Source organism: Echinops telfairi, unplaced genomic scaffold, assembly GCF_000313985.2.
Source record: "Echinops telfairi isolate 266 unplaced genomic scaffold, ASM31398v2 ScPeMD7_3533;HRSCAF=4204_0, whole genome shotgun sequence".
NCBI lineage: Eukaryota > Metazoa > Chordata > Mammalia > Afrosoricida > Tenrecidae > Echinops > Echinops telfairi.
Window position 1 is genome coordinate 61,970,041 of NW_022107431.1, and position 17,399 is coordinate 61,987,439.

General features: G+C 37.8%; 1 protein-coding gene across 6 annotated transcripts in view; it reads left to right on the forward strand.

Annotated features, from left to right (window-relative positions):
• LAMA2 (laminin subunit alpha 2) overlaps positions 1 to 17,399 on the forward strand; it is a 671,264-nt gene that overhangs the window by 260,272 nt on the left and 393,593 nt on the right. For all 6 annotated transcript variants that reach the window (XM_045294657.1, XM_045294659.1, XM_045294658.1 and 3 more), the window contains exons 6-9: positions 3,515 to 3,604; positions 4,978 to 5,095; positions 10,772 to 10,950; positions 15,424 to 15,520. In XM_045294657.1, coding sequence (XP_045150592.1) covers positions 3,515 to 3,604; positions 4,978 to 5,095; positions 10,772 to 10,950; positions 15,424 to 15,520 — 484 coding nt within the window. The remainder of the gene's footprint in view (positions 1 to 3,514; positions 3,605 to 4,977; positions 5,096 to 10,771; positions 10,951 to 15,423; positions 15,521 to 17,399) is intronic.

A 17,399-nucleotide genomic window follows, 5' to 3' on the forward strand; every position in this document is an offset into this window, starting at 1 on the left:
CTTCCTTACAAAACTTTGTCAACTTTTAGTTAATTTCATCTTTCTGAAATGATTAACACATTTATTGTTATGAGCACACGTCCTCCTCAAGGTTCATTCTTTTCAAATTCAAGTTGAGGTTCTTATATTGTTCTTGCTGAACGAGTCAGTTCTGATTCATGGTGACCCTATGGACCCCAGAATCAAACACTACCCAGCTGGGTGCCACCCTCATAGTCTCTACAGGGCCTCTGCCCATGTTGCAGCCACTTGGTTCTTCATTGCTCTGAGGGTCTTCGTCTTTTTCAGTAATGCTGTCATTTGCCCACCATGATGTGGTTCTCTAGTGACTGACCAACCCTGATAACCTGCCCCAATAGCTCATCGTCCTCTCTTCCAATGAGCTTTCTGAATGTGCGTCTTCCTAGACAGATTTGCTTGCTTGGGTTGTTTTTCTGGCAGTTCATGCATACGTAATATTCTTCTCCAATCTCATGCTTCAAGAGCATCACTGCTTTGGTTTCCTTATACATTCTCCAGCTTTCAGGTGCCTAGGAGGCGATTGCAAATACCATGACTTGAATCAGGCACACTTTGACCTCCACGTGGTATCTTTGGTTTATAAAAACTTAAAGATATCTTGCAACAGATTTGTCCAGTGAAGTGTCCTCTGACATTCCGACTCTGGCTTCCATGGGCAGTGATGCATCCAAGGAAAATGACACCCTCGCCGGCGTCAATCTTTTCGCCCTGGATGTTGTTTATTCGTCCACTTTTGAGGATTTTGTTTTCTTTATGTTAAAATGTAATTCATAATGGAAGCTGTATTCTCTAATGTCTTCCAAACATTCAAGTCCTCTTTACTCCCAGAAAGCAAGGTCATGTCTTCTGCACATGGCCTGTTGTTAATGAGACTTTCTCCAATCCTGGTGCTCAGTCTTATAATTGCTCAGCATACAAATTGAATAAGTACAGTGAAGGCTACAAGCCGGATCCATATCCTCCCTGACCCCAACTGTCACACTATCCCTTGTTCTGCCTCAGTCTACTTACAGTTTCCATCTGAGCAGACTGGGTGTTCCGAAGTCCTCGCTCTCTGCAGTGTTATTCGTCGTTTATGAGCCACAGTATCAGATGCCTTTGCATAGACAACAAAACACAGGAGACATCTTCCTGTCATCCTCTCCTTGCAGCCAAAATCTAACATCAGCAAGAACCTTTGCCCCACTTCCTCTTCTGAATTCAGTCTGAGTCTCTGGCAGTTTGGGTTAAAGCACTTTGGCAACCACTTTTCAATTACCTTTGGCAAAATTGTGCTTGCTCGTGATAGTAATGATATTGTTTAATAATTTGAACATTCTATCAGATCCTCTTTCTTTTTGGGGGGGAATGGAGTTAAATATGAATTTATTCCAGTTGGTTGGCCAAGTCCCTATCTTCCTTTTAATTTGGATAAAATAATGAGCCTTATATTCAATTACTTAAACATCACAATTAGAATTTCATAATTTCATGAAGGCATGTTTTTATATCTTCAGTGCTGTTTGTATATCTTCCTTCAATATCATTAGTTCTTGGTCCCAAGCTGCCTCCCGAAATGGGTGAATGGTGACCAGTTCCTTGGGTTCAGCTTTCTGTATTTCTTCCATCTTCTTTCTAGGCTTCCCGCATTGCTCAGTGTTCTGTCTACAGAACCTTTAATAGGGCAATGGAAATTGAATTTTTGATTAGTCCTTTTTACCTGAGCGATGCAGAGCTTGTCCTTCCCTTTGCCAGGTCTGGGAACATTTCATTACAATGCTTTATTTCGGCTTCTCAAGCCGCCCTTTGAAATGTTCTGTTAAAGTGCATTGTTTTATCAGGTCTTCCATTTGCTTTAGCAAGTATCAGAATTTCTTCTGATAGCCACTTTCTTTCCTCTCCTGTTTTTTTTTAATTACCTTTTGCATTCTCCATATATTATATTCCTGATATCATTCCACAACTTGTCATAAGTCATCAGCTTTCAAAGTATTGAGTCTATTCTTAAGATAGTTTTAAATTCAGGTGGGATATATTTAAGAATATTGTACTTTGGTACTTGTGGACTTGTTTTAATGTCCTTCAGCTTCAACTTGAACTTCCATATAAGCAATTCATGGTCTGTTCTGCAATTAATAACTAGCCTTGTTCTGACTAATGATATTAGCTTGTGCATTGTCTCTTTTTATGGAAGTAGTCAAGTTGATTATTGTGTAATCCATATACAAAGATCCATGTGCATAATCACTACTTCTACTGTTTAAAATGGTATTTGCAAATTCTATCATGCCATACCCAGCATCATTTCTTTCACCATAGACATGTTTTCCAACTACTGATTACTTTTTTGTTTCCAACTTTCGCATTACCATCACCATTAATTATCAATGCATCTCAATTGCATGCTTAATCAATTTCAGAGTGAAGAATTTGGAAAATGCTTTAATTTCCTCATCTTTGACATTAGAGATTGGTGCATAATTTTAAATAATAGACCGCTTAAGTGGCCTTTATAGATATATTAGTCTGTTACTAATAGTGTAGTACTTCCTGAGAGAACTTTAAATGTTCTTTCAGACAATAATTATAACACTATTGCTCTTCAATTTGTTATTTCTGGCACAGTTTGATCATACTGTGCTGGCCTGTATGAGGCTGTGATGCTGTGAGCTATGCCACTTGTGTTTCAAATGCCAGCAGGGCCACTCATGCTGGACCGCTTCCAGACAACATAAGCAGAAGAACATGCCAATTTACTTCTGAAATGTTAAACTTTGGGATGTGTGTGAACAGTGGTGAGACACTCGCTAATATAGTGCTGGAGGATGAGCCCTTCCGGTTGAAAGGCGCCCAAAATGTGACGAGAGAACCGGCCCTGCAAAGCAGAGTGGACCTTAGTGATATGGAAGAGGAAGGCTTTCACAACGCTCCTTTGCTACTGTGGCATGACTTGAGTGAGAAGACATACTTGCAAGCATCCATTAGTATCAGAATGTGAAGTGTATAAATTATGAATTGGAGAAAATTAACAATTGTCAAAAATGCAATGGAATACTTAACTAATTGATAGTCTAGGCATGAGTGAGCTGAAATGGACTGGTGTTGACCATTTGACTTGGGTAATCACATGCTCTATTATGCAGAACATGATGTTCTTATAGTGGCATTAAAATAGATTTTCATTTCTGAAACAAAGGCAGCCAACTTTGAGGAAGAAACACAGCTCTTGGCCCTAATTAAAAAAAACCAACCCCCCAACTGCTCTCAATGGCAGGTACTGTCTGTTTAAAGGAAACTTCTCAAACGCCCACCTAACCTACATGAGAGGCATCCTTTCCTTATAGTATGATTACAGCACGAACGGTGTTATGATCAATTTTAGGAAATCCCCATTATTCTCCAAGAAAACCCACTTGCTACAAATGAAGGATGATATGGAATGGAACATGTTTTAACTGTTTCTTTCACCTTGCAGTTCTCTTAATGGATGTTTTCTCTGGGTTGCCTTTTATAGTATTACTACTCCATCAAGGACATCTCAGTCGGAGGGATGTGTATCTGCTATGGCCATGCTCGAGCTTGTCCCCTGGATCCAGCCACAAATGTATGTATGTTGATGGGCTGCTTAGGCGAAACAAAGCCCTGAATTGTAAAATGCTTCATGCGGGGCTCTGCTGACAGGAAACGCTGTGAATGGGTGTCAGCTCCCCACTTAGACAGGATAACAGCAAGCCGGGCTGGGGTGAAATCGAGCTGGCAGTTAGGATGATAGGCTTTGAAGGCAGCCATCACAGTATCAGAAAACAGATTAGTTTCTTTCTTCCTTTTTTTTTTTTACAGCTCCAAACTGGTCTATCTATTTTGAAACTTCTCTAGCTGTGACAGCAAGCTGTATGATTTAGCTTCAGAGACTGTCTGCTATCAATCAACCTGGCCACTTCTTGAACATTTTTTAATCAAAAAATTAATGCAAAAAAATGAAAAATGGGCTAGGAAGTAAATAAATGCTGGCCATGAAAAAGAATGCTGAGGTTGGGCAGGGGCAACAGAGAGTGGAGCACAAGTGAATAATCAAGAAAGGCTTGAAATTGCCATACATGAGAATGTCAGAATATGTTTTTGGTAGAATTTTCCATAAATGACAATATATTATGTAAACCTAGATAAGAAAGGGAATGAGCTTCTATTTTTCTCAATCATTAGCATACCCAGGATGCATAAAATCATCTATTTTGGAGTCGATGGAATAAATATATTGCATAAGATTAGTGAACCTCGGTTGGACTATGATGTTTTAAAAACTAAGCGTGTAGTACAAACAATACTATATTCAAAGCTAGTTTTCTGATTAATGGATCAAAATATTACCTCTCAGAGAAGGTTCAAATTCCCCTGCTATATTTTGAGTAGCAAGGTTCTAATGCTGCTCTCTGTAAGACTAAGGAGCTCTCTCCCAAGTGGAGGATGGGCGATGTTTCTCGGGCTTTGTGAGTCCCTAAGGCCATCATGGAAGATCAGACCTATATAATATGCACAGAGGAGAAATGTAGTTCAGGAGGGCATCTTATTTTATTCTACCTGTACCCCTAGATCCTAGGAATCAATTCCCTTCTTTGTTCCCACTACTAAACTATGTTGAGGGAAGCATTCCACAGACATAAAACAGCCTGGAAAATCCCCATACCGCAGGCATCAGAGCGGAATTAAGCTTTCAAAACTGTTCCTATTTGGGCCACCTTATTCTATTTGGATCCTACACCCATTGATTCCAGAAACAACTCAGAGTTCAGCAAACAGGTGCTGGTCATATGTATTAATGCCGTGGCTAAAACCACTTTCTTCATTGCCCAACACGATATTTTACATATTGGTACAATGTCTAGAAGTCCCCGCCCCCCTCCATCACATTTCAGGAAAACCCTTGTTTATGGTTCTCTTCAATGCTAAAATGATGGATCTCCCTTTTTGTTTGCTTAGAAATCCCGCTGTGAATGTGAGCACAATACCTGCGGTGAGAGTTGTGATCGCTGTTGTCCAGGATTCCATCAGAAACCCTGGAGAGCTGGGACTTTCCTAAAGAAAAGTGAATGTGAAGGTATGTGCCGAGAAGCCATAGGATCTGTATTCTTTTCCTTGAGGAAAGACTCATATTGTCAACACATAGTAATTTTTAGGAACATCCCTATTTCTGATGAATATATTTTAACTGAAGCAATAGTTGATACATTCTTTTTATCATGGTATCTTCCTTACTGAACTTTTCAGTGCCTGATTTTCTTCTTTACATTTGGAAAATGTTTGCCAAACACCTGTGGATTTACTAAAGTGTCAAATATTGTAGGAAATAGATGAAAACTTAGGGTGTATATATTGTCATCAGAGTGATACTAATGCTTATAGCAAAGTGCATATATGGGTGAAGTATAACTAAGCAATCAGTAAAACAGGCTCAAAAGCCGATCTTCTAAACATCTATATATTTATAAAATGATTGTGAAAACAATGTTAGCAATAACTCCTTCTGTCTGCTCCGTTAGCAACTCCCCAGTCTACTTTCTTGCTTAGTAAAGACACCTGTTCACTCAGCAGCAAATGAGAGAATAATAAAACATAAGAGCTATCCCCCTACATTTTAATTCCAAACCAAACAAAATCCATTGTTACCGAGTTAATTCCAATTCACAGAGACTGTACGCTGGGTTTCAGAAGTTGTACATCTTTACAGGAGCAGACAACCTCATCTTCCTTCAGAGAAGTTAGTGGATTTGAATTGTCTACCTTGTTGTTCGCAGCCTGTATACCTACCCTAAAGCAGCAGCAGGGAATCACCATCTGAGAGTCTGTGTATTATCTGAAAAACAGAGTGCTATGGTAAATTAGTTATACTTACTAAAGGGTGGCCTTTGAGGGCAACAGCTGGGAAGTGTAAAAGTTGACAGAGAAGACAACTAATTTGGATCCACTAATCATAGTGAGCATGACTAGTTTGAACAAATGACTTCATATGAACAACTGCTATATTGAACTACTGATATTAAAAGGGGCATCAATAACAAATAAACTATGCTATAGACGTCATTGGACAGAGACAAGTGAGATAAAAGCCAGCAATGGAAATAGTAACAAAAACGGACTCTGTAAATGTGAAAACACACACTCACACTTCAGTACGATTGCTTTTGAAGACAACCCATATGTTTGCGTATGCCCGTGAACCAAAGCGTGCCAAATGATTTTCCTTTATTACAAAAATTTTGGAGAAACTTCTGTTTCTAAAGATTTCCACAGGTCAATGCATGACCCAAAACCAGAGGCTTGTGCTGATTGCTAGACCCCAACTAGTGTTTGGCCAAATTCAAAGAAATTCAAATATTAATTTTTAATGAGTTGACTATAACTACATCTTTTCCGTTTAATAACTATATATGGCCTACAAAAAAAGAATTTGGTCGATATTTTAAACTATTAAATAACTCTAACTATTTAACTGGGTAAAAAATTAACTCAAATAATGACTGTGAATGTGTTGAAGAGCTCCGGTGGTGCTGTGGTTGCCCGTTAGACTGAAGTCCACATGGCTGGCCATTTGAATCCACCAGCAGCTCCTCTGTGGTAAAAGGGATAGGTTGAGTTCCACCTCTACCCTTGCCCAGGAGAGTCTAATTGACATTATCCCCAACTATCACAGACCATCCTTTGTGAACCTGACACTTTTACATACGCTTTACCCATATGTAATCATTAAAGACAGTAATAAAATCATATTTCCACATAACATGATTTAATTCATATGTGTATGAATGAAAGAGCACTAACCCATATTCATCATATTTTATAAGTGAGCATAACTAAAATATTTGGCACAAGCATACAGATATGGATTACTGAATTACAGACCTCATTTCTGGTCATGTGGCCATAGCTGGTAATTAGAAGTCTGTGCTCCCATTGCCCATATCATATTTCCTTTACCCTCAGCAAGTACCTTCGCTGGTCAGGGATCTTTGTCTGATGGGATGTCTCAGCCTTCATTCCTGAAGAGTTTGGGCTATTGGTAGTCATGTCAGAATTAGGGTGTTGTGCTTTCCCATTGACTTCAATCACAGCCAATGATCTCACTAAGAAATGACCTAAGGAATCTCCTGGATTCCAGACATATTCTTCTCTCTCTCCATTATGTACCACAAATTCAAATTTCCCCTGTAATCAGGATTAAATACATCATTAAACATGGTAACACCCTTCTTCACTTGTTGATTCAGAGGCATGAGGAGGCATGATCCAAATGACCAGGGAGGTGCATTCTTCATTGCCAGTTCAATGGAATCCATGCTGTTTCCAGATGAGAGTAGTCCTACATAAACAAAGAGCATAGACCCCTGGGAAAAGAAGCAAAAATCCTGCAAGTAGCTCACTAAGAGTAAGACTGAGTAGAGCCAATCCTGTTTCCACCCCTTGATTCTTGGACCTATGAATCCTGGCTACTGGAGACACAGCACCATTAGTTGGCCAATGGTTCTAGAGCACATGCAGCTTCCTGGAGAACATTGTCCTAATCCTGTAACATGTTACCATGGAGCTGGCACTGTAATTGTGTCTTTAGAAGGTCATTACATTGTTCTATCAAACTAGCTTCTTCAGGATGATGAGAAATCTGGTACGGCCAGTGGATTCAGTGAGCATGGGCCATTGCTGTCCTTCATAGGCTAAGTGAGTCCCTTGATCTGAAGCAATGCTGCGTGAGATACCATGTTGGTTGATAAAACATTCTGTAATCTCCCGAAGAGTAGTTTTGACAGAAGCAGTGCATGCAAGCAAAGCAAATCTGTATCCAAAATGTGCCTATTTCGGTGAGAACAAAACACTGCCCTTTCCATATTGGAAGTGGTCCTATGTGATCAAAGTGCTACCAGGTTTCTAGTTAATATCCCTAAGGAATGGGGTCTATATCTTGGACTCAGTGTTAGTCTCTGCTGCTAGCAGATGGGGCACTCACCAGTGGCAGATGCCAACTCAGCCTTGGTGAGTAGAAGTCCAAGATCCTGAGCCCATGAATGCCTTCCTTGCCTGGCACCATGTCCACATGGCTCAGATGCCCCTAGGGCAGACAGAAGTGGCTGAGGACAGAGGATGATGTTACCAAAGAATGTGTCATCCTATCTACTTGGTTGTTAAAATTATCTTCTTTAGAAATAATCCTTGGTGACCATTGACATGAGACACAAATATCTTCATTTTTTTATCCATTCAGAGAAAGTCTATTCACCTTCCTTTCCTATACCTCTTCCTTACCAATTTTCCAATCATGCTCCTTCCAAGTCCCTGATGATTCAGCAAAACCATTGGTCACACTGCATGTATCAGTATACAGCTACACATTTGACCATTTCTCCTTCAGTCCAAGCAAACTGAACCATCGGGCATAGTTCTCAAAGTTATTTCCTCTGGAAGAATTTTACTACATGGCTGTCCTTTAAGGAGGGCCCAGAAAGCCGTTATAGTGTTGTTTCTGTCCACATTCGAGTGGTACCTGCATATGTACAGAACCATCAGCAAATTAACATGAGTGTGCTGTTCCTCAGTCAACCAATCATGACACTCCCCATCTTTGAATAATAAACATTTGAAAAACAGAATTAAACTTGAGGTCTTGGCCAACAATCATATATAAATATCCTTCTCTTCGTAATATATGTGTTCCTAAAAGCCTAAGTGAGATTTTTCCCCCATGCTGAATCATGCTGCAATCACCTTTCTGCGACAAAGCCCTCTGTAAAATGACTGATGCATTTGGATTTAATTGGATTTTCATCAGTCTACATCAAGGAAAGTATATTGCCAAAGACTGAGGTATATTTATTCCATCTGTCAGCATTTACTAAATGACAGTCTCATAAACTGTGGCATGGATGCCGTTCCCGTGATGCCATTGTGCACATGAGAGAGCAGAGTGGCAGGTGTGAGCAGAAGCCATCCCCCCAGATGGGGTGATCCAGGCGGCGTGGGACAGAGAGCTGCCTCCCATGGGCAATAGCCAGGGCTGCCGACAGAATCCTCACTGCATGAAGGGTGAACAGAATGCTGTTCTAGCTCCCATGTTTGCCAACATTTGCTCATGGCTATAAATATGAGCGATGCTAATTCTGAATGATGTGAGGTTGTTTGTATGACTTTATATTCCCCTTCAGTTGCATAGGCAGTAGAAATCTTGATGGCTTCTTATAGTATATTCTTACATTGGAGTTTTTAAGATTCCTAAAAATAGAAAACTCCTTATCACTGAAGCCCATGGAAAAAATGATGAAGTCAAACAATTGAGCAGAGAATTTCTAAGGGGAGCTTGAGATGACAAAGCCAAAATTATAATGACATGTACAAACAACTCAAATTAGAAAGACCAAAGGAAGAGTGCTCTCAGCACCTCTGAAACACAAAGAATTCAAGAAACAGTCAAGCCTTGAGTTTTAATGTTGAAAGATGCTGTGGACAAAATATTGAATGATACGGGAAGTATCAAAAAAAAAAAGATGGAAAGAACACATAGAGTCACTGTACCAAAAAGAATTGGTGACCTTTAACCATTTCAGCAACCATGGTGCTGAAAATAATTTCCAGCTGCACTGAAAGCATTAGCCAAAAACAAGGCTCCAAGAATTGATGGGCCACCAATTGAAGTGCACTCACTGGCCTATGAAAGGACATTTGGAAGACAGTTACTTGGATAACTGACTGGACGAAATCCATATTTTTACCCATTTCCAATAAAGTTGACCCAACAGAATGCTCAAAGTTTAGAACGATGTCATTGGTATCACATGCAAGTAACACTTTGCTGAAGACCCTCCAGCAACAGCTGCAGCAGTACATCCACAGGGAGCTGCCGGAGGCTCAGGCTGGATTCAGGAGAAGACGTGGAACAAAGGATGTCATTGCTGATGTCAGATGGGTCTTGGCTTAAAGCAAAACACACCCAAAAGATGTTTACTTGTGTTTTATTTACTGTGCCGAGGCATTCGACTGTGTGGATCATAACAGTTTCTGATCACAAGAGAAACATAATAACTAATTGTTAGAGCTATTTTGAGGATTAAAAGCAATGGTAATAAAAGCAAAACCTAGTATGAAGAAGAAAACTAAGTAAGTTTTGTTTTTAATTGTAGTAAAGGAGGAGAGGTCAAGTGTATAGTGCACACCATTTTTCACCCATGGGATCTAGTGCAGAGATTTGCGTGGAGTCTATGAGTGGTGCTGGGCATGAACAGAAGTTTGCAGCTCCTAACTGCCTCGGGCATGCTTGGAAGTAGGGCCTGGCGACCTAGCTTCAAGATTTCACATCCTTAATACTCCATGCAGTGCAGTTCTCACATGTATTTTTCAGATCCCTTGTTCCAGTTAAGAATTATTCAATAATTTTTTGGATTTTTCATAGGAAATCATATGTTGAATCATAATTTATAATATTATGACTCAAAATCTGTCACATATTGCCAATTCTAAATGATTCTGCTTTACTTTAATTATTTCAAGTTGCATTCAAACATGTAAACTTAATAATGCACCAATCCAAATATTTCCTGGATACTTCTGTGATGTTTCCTATGCGTATGTGTCCAAAAGTAATGTAGATTGCCATATAGTATAAAATCTATTCATGAAGACAGAAAATACTTTTTAGATCTAGCTAAAATCTGGCATTAAGAAACATGGAACTGATTTCAATATACTTGAAACCTGGAAACTCCATGTTTACCACCTTTTCTCTTTGACGCAGCATGCAACTGCCATGGGAAAGCTGAAGAGTGCTATTATGATGACAATGTTGCCCAAAGAAACCTCAGTTTAAATATACACGGGAGGTACATCGGAGGGGGCGTGTGCGTTAATTGTACAAGAAACACTGCTGGTATAAACTGTGATACATGCATGGATGGCTTCTTCAGACATAAAGAGGTACAGTATGCTCTTTCTTAAATGTTACTAGCTTTTTCATAGAGATGTAACAAAAAAAATTACTTTCATAACTGCCGTGGCATATTAAATAAACTTCAAATTCTGAAGTGACCCAAAACCTTTTCCAGTTGAAATTGACATGAACCTTTGAGAATGTGTCAAAAATGTTTCTATCACTAGAGAATTGGAGTACTGGTTGTTCTGCTGGATAAGCTTTGAGTGGTGAGCTACAAGGTTGGCAGTTCAAACCCACGAGCTTCACAGATGTGGCTCTCTTCTCCCATCAAGATGTATAGCCCTGTCTCCTGTAGCTATGAGTCAGAATCAACTCAGTGGTAGTGATATTGTTATAATTGCTTGAGAACGTTTCCCTATGCCTCCGTCCGGTCATTTCCTAAGCCTCATTGTCAAAAAGGGTTCTGATTTTTAGAAATAATTTCGTGTTACATGTTAGTGAACATTATAATATGAAATAATGCAGTACATGATTTTATATATTCCTTCTTTGATGCAACATACATTTTAAAAATTATCCATATCATTGTGTGCATGAGTATTTAGTTATTTTTATATGCATATATTGCTTATTATGCTGATGCATGGATATACCATATATTTTAATCCATTTTCCTGGTGATGGACATTTGGATTGCATACGGTTTTGATATAAATCTTGCAAATAATTCTATACAGGTCTTTTTGATGGTCATGATTTCAACTTTCGTTTATAAATCCCTCACAGTAACATCTTTCCCCTCAAAGGGCAGTCGCTGTGCTCTGCGGAGCAGCTTTACTCTGATTCATGGGGTATCATCAACACTCAGAATGGACTTGCTGGCTTGTTTTAAGCATAGCTCTATATTTGACTTCATAAGATATTGTTAGTAACATTTATACTTTTACTAAAAATATTGATGAGTTCCAGTTGTTCCAGGCCATCTCCAATGTTTGGTATTGGCTATAATTTCAAATTTTAGCCCTTCTAGTAGGAGTCCTGCGGTGCCGTGGGTGCGCACAGGGCTGCTAACATCAAGATCAGTCGTTTGAGAACACCCGCTCTTCTACAGGGTAAACATGAGGCTTTCCATCCCATAAAGGCTTGCCATCTCGAAGCCTAGAGGCCAGCCTACTTTGTCCTCTAGTCTCACTCGACGGCAGAGTGGACTCATCCCAACGAGTGTGAGTGTGCGTGGGTGTGGTTGGATAGTTCACGATAGATATTCTCTTCATTTCATATGCTTACTGGCCATTCATTTATTTTATCTTGTCTATTAAACATTTTTGTTGTCTTTTAACATTTTAAATTTAGCTTTTAGAACGATGGGCCATTTAAAATAAATATGAGAGGCTTTTAAAAGTTCAGGGGGCAATGAGATTAAAAGAGAATGAAATTTTTCTTTGAACTTTTTGAAGTCCCCTAATTTTTATGTATATGTGCGATATAAGAGGGTAGGCAGACAAATGGCTTAACCTACTCTTCCAAGCATATTTGTTGAAAATACTTCCTTTCTCCTTTGAATGTCTTTGATGAATTTATTGAAAATAAGTTTATCATACAATGCGGCCCTCATGATTCTGTCTGTCTTTGTGGTAATCCTGCAGGTGAAAGATGGGGTTGTCTGCTCACCTAAATCTTTAGGAAATCCTTGGGATTTCTGAGAGTGTAGGTCCTTAATATCACTTCTACTCTGTCCTGCCTAGATCGTGTTTCTGAGTCAGCAAGCGGCTCAATGCCAGTGACTTGGGTTTTGGGTTTTCTACCAAGCAATTCTGTTGCTACTAAGAAATCCTGGTTGTACTAAACATTGGGCCGTTAACCAAGAGGTCAGCAGATCAAATTCCTCAGTTGTTCTATAGGAGGAAGAGGAGGCAGTCTGCTTCCAGAAGGGTTCCCAAACCAAACTCACTGCCAGCCAGTCGATTCCAACTCATAGTGACCTCAGAGGGCAGAATGGAACTGCTCCTGTGGGTTTCAGAGACTCCAACCCTGTGCCCCTACCCCATGCGTTAATTTTCTTTTTTCTTTTTAATTATTTTGTGTTTGTGTTAGTTTAATGAATTTTTACATTGTGAATTAGGACGGGATTCACATTTCAGACCTTCACCTCTGCATTCAGCATTTCAAATCCCTCAACTCCCCTGTATTCTATCCTACCCTCTTCCCTGATTTCTCCGCTCCCTCCTATAGATCTCCATCTTGACTTTCACTGAAGTCAATACCTGTCCACCTTCAGAGACTGTAACTCCTTAGAGCCGTAGAACACCCACTTTTCCTCCTGCAGAGCTAGTGGTTTCGGACTGCAACCCACTGCCCTGGAAGCACTCTGGGAAGGTTCTGCTCTGACCCGGTGGGCTGCCATCCGTTGGAACCACTCCATAGCAGTAGTTTTTGTTTTGTGCCAATGCCACACTGTTTTGGTTACTTTCACTTTACTGAACTTGGAATTCAGACAAGGTGAGTACATCATATGGATCCTACTGATGATGATTAGCCCAGGTGTCTAAATTCAGAATCATCCGGTCAAATTTAGGAAGCATTATTTTTGCCTGCCATATAGAAACAAACTATAGACAAATAGAAAACTGACATCTTAACAATATTGGCTCTTCCAATCCAGGAACATGTAACACTTCTCCCTGTATTTATAATTGCTTAATTGTTCATCACAGTATTTCCACTGTAGAGATCATACATGCCATTTGTTGAATTTGTTCTTGAGTATTTTTCACCATTACAGAATATTTGCAAAAATAACTATTTGAAGCTATAATATAAAAATATTTTTAATATTGACTTTATAGCCACATTATGTTCACTCATTACTTTTAGTACTTTTTAGCTAACTTCTTGAGAAGCTTACACATAAACAATATGCTGTCTGCAAATAAATGCAAATTTATTCTATTTTTATACCAATTAAAAAACATTACCATAGCAGATATATTTGCTTGTTTTAAGTCCTAAAGGTAAACATGTAATATTTCACCATTGAATTTTATGTAAACTGTTGAATTTTCACAGGTACCTTAAATCAGATTCAAAAAGTTTTCTTCTATCTCTAGGCTGATAAGAGTATTTATAATTCAGCAGCTTTGAGTTTTGTGAAATACTGCTTTGCTTCTACTAAAATAAACATATGGAATTTTTCCTATGTTCTGTTAACATAGTGAATTTAAACTGACTTTTTTATTATTAAACAATCTTACAAGCCTAAGATGAATTTCTATTAATTATTGTTATATAAAAATACATATGATTTGTATGTAATTTTAGTGATAAAATATATTTTAAATATGTTATATGACCTAATTAGCTATTCAAGAAATTTTGAATCACCTCACACAACTATTGGTCTGTAATTTTATTTCTTGAAATATCCATCTGTTTTTTTTCCATTGAGATAAACTAGCTTCAAAAAATGGCTTTGGAAATGTTAATATTTCTCCTGGCCTTTAAAATTTATTTTATAATATTGGGATTAGATATTTTGGAATTGTTCAACAGAATTCCTTAGTGAAACTGCACTTAAACCTATAGTTCTTAATTATTGGAAGGTTTAAATAATGGATTTAATTGCAATACACACTGGGCTAGAAAGACTTTGCATTTTTCTTTGGGTAAGTTTTGATGCACTAGGTTTTTAAATGAATTTATTTATCTCATGAAAATTGTCCAATTTATTAGCAAAACTTTTAGAAACAGATTTATTGGCATATATTTCACCTAAATACTATTCTATAGTTCAGTCGTATTAAAAAGAGTTATACAATCATTTCCCCAAGCAAAACTTTAAAATATATATATATTATAGTTATCCTTTTAAGTGCTATAGTATCCATATTAATATTAGTTCTTTGATTCCAAATGTATTAATTATTGGATTTTTCTCTTTTCTTAATAGCTCATAATAGAGGTTTACAAATTTTATTAATACTCTACAAAGTGTCAAGTACCCAAGGGGTGCAATGAATTAAATGCTGAAATGCTAACCAGGAGGCTAGCCATTCAAACGCCCAGCTGCTCCACATGAAATAAGAGAAGCTGTCTTCTCCAGTAAGGTTTGCAGCCTGGGAAACATCCATGCAGTGGCTCTGCCCCATGCTGTAGGTCTTGGAGTACAAATTGAATCGAAGACAGTGGGTTTGGGTTTGTTTTTTAAAAAGTTTGCCCCTTTTATGTCTGTGTTCTAATTACTGATTTTGGTCTTACATATTATGCTATTCTTTGATCTTGCTTTGGGTTTAAATGACCTATTTTATACCTAAAATATATTTTGCAAATTATATAAACTCATAAAAACAGAAAATTTAGAAGCTATACATGTGCATTAAGGATCATTTTCATATTGTGAATTTTCCAAATTAATATATTGCTTTATATATTTTTAATTAATGCGTTTTAATTTTTTTCAGACTAGAAAAGGATTGGTGCATCCATTACCCTTGATTAAAAGTACTTAAAAATTTTCATAGGTGTCTCCACATCATCACAGACCATGTCAGCCGTGCCAATGTGATCCAATCGGTTCCTTAAATGAAGTCTGTGTCAAGGATATAAAACATGCACAAGGTGAGGGAGGGCAGACGAGGGGGGGGGCGCGGTATGGACTGGTCAAAGGAGAGCTGAAGGACAAGTACACGTATTTCCAGGAGAAAAGTTTATAATAAGTAATTTTTATATTGTAAATGTATTCTTTTTGTCATTGTTCTTTAAACTTGAATTTATAGCTCTTGGTATTTGCTATGTTGTTTTATAGCTTTCGTGGTTTCTAGCAGGAAATGGGACTCTTTGGGGAGGATCATTTGTGCTTCCATGGTCAGCATGAATGTGAGAGCTGGCACAGTAAAGAAAATGAAATACAGAAAAAATGTAGAAAAGACAAAGTGTATAAAGGACTTTTTAAATAGGTAGTAGTAGTAAATTAATGCCAAAAAGAAGCTGAAATTAGTTTAAGTCAAACGTTTTCCTTGCGATTACTCCAAATGCTCTAGTATCAAACGCCAGCCTCCTCCCTCGATGTAGAATGCTTAGGAGACACTTCCAGGGAGGTTGCTTGTCAAGATTTCAGTATTTGGAACATTGTTTTTCATCTCGTTTCTTCTTGGTAGAGATAACTCAGGGATACAAACACAGTTTTTTCCCTACAATGGCAATGTTTCTTGGCATATTTTAATTTACCTGCTTTCTTTATAAAACTGTAGATTTATTAATTTGAGGTTTACAGTCTTAAATATGAACTCAAAATCTATATTTAATGACATTCGAATGTTAAATCCCTGACGGTCATTTTTCTTTCATCTTCTCTATTCTTTTTAGTGAAGCAAGAAAAAAGATGCTATTTTTTGTGATGTTACTTAATTCCGCCCTTTGAAAATGATAATATATATCAATAAAAAGTTAGAGAAAAATACTGCATGAGACCATGATTCTAAAAGAAAAAAATCAAGAAAAATGGTTTTTCCACCAAAAGTAACAGACCATTATATAGTTATGGATATGTCAGGTGAGGGAGGAGAGAAAGAAAGGGAGAATGAAAGAACTAATAAAGTAAATTAAATTAATATATTTAAGTTATAAAAAAGTATAAAAATGAATATGTACACGATAATTCAACAGATGACACTATTAATATGTTTATGTATATTTCCATAATACGTCAATGTTTAATTTTCTTCCTTTTAGTTTTCCAGAATGAATTTTTCCCCAGAAATTTTTTTGGGAGTTTCTTTAAATTCTTATCTTAGCTCTTGTCTAACATATCTTTAACTTTACCTATTTAACTCTATAGTTGCATTAAAGTGATTTCTGAATTTTGTTTAATATAGCCAATATTTAATGAAGATATTTCTATAAGAATATTTCCCAATTTACATACAATAATAAAGTATACATTAAGATAACATTTTAAAAATAATGAAATTATGAATAATAGCAACCGTGTTCTAGTCTAATTATACAGCACAATTCTTCTTAACAAAATTAACCGTAATGGGCCTGTGTTTAGTTTTATTTCATACTTTAGGGATTAAGCTCAAATATTGAAATAATATTAATGTCAGTATTTTAAAAGTTTATAAACATTAAATCTTGCATAATGACTCTCCGTTTACAAAAGGCCAAAAAATATTTCATTCATGTCACATCCGCTAACACCAACATCAAAACCGAGTCAATTCTGACTCAGCGCGACCCTCTGAGACACGGTGGGCCTGGCGCTCTGGGTTCACCGTGTTACTCTTTAATTAAGGGAGGAGGAAGCGGCATTTTTCCCCGAGAAGCAGCTAGTGGTTTCCAACTGATCGCATGGTTAGCAGCCCAAGGCACACTTCCTCCGAAAAATGCCACTGCCTAATTGTCCTTTCCACGCATCCATAAAGAACCTTACGTGATACACATATCATCCATCACTTTCTGTGTCTTGCTTGCTACTCAGCAATCATGGACCCTG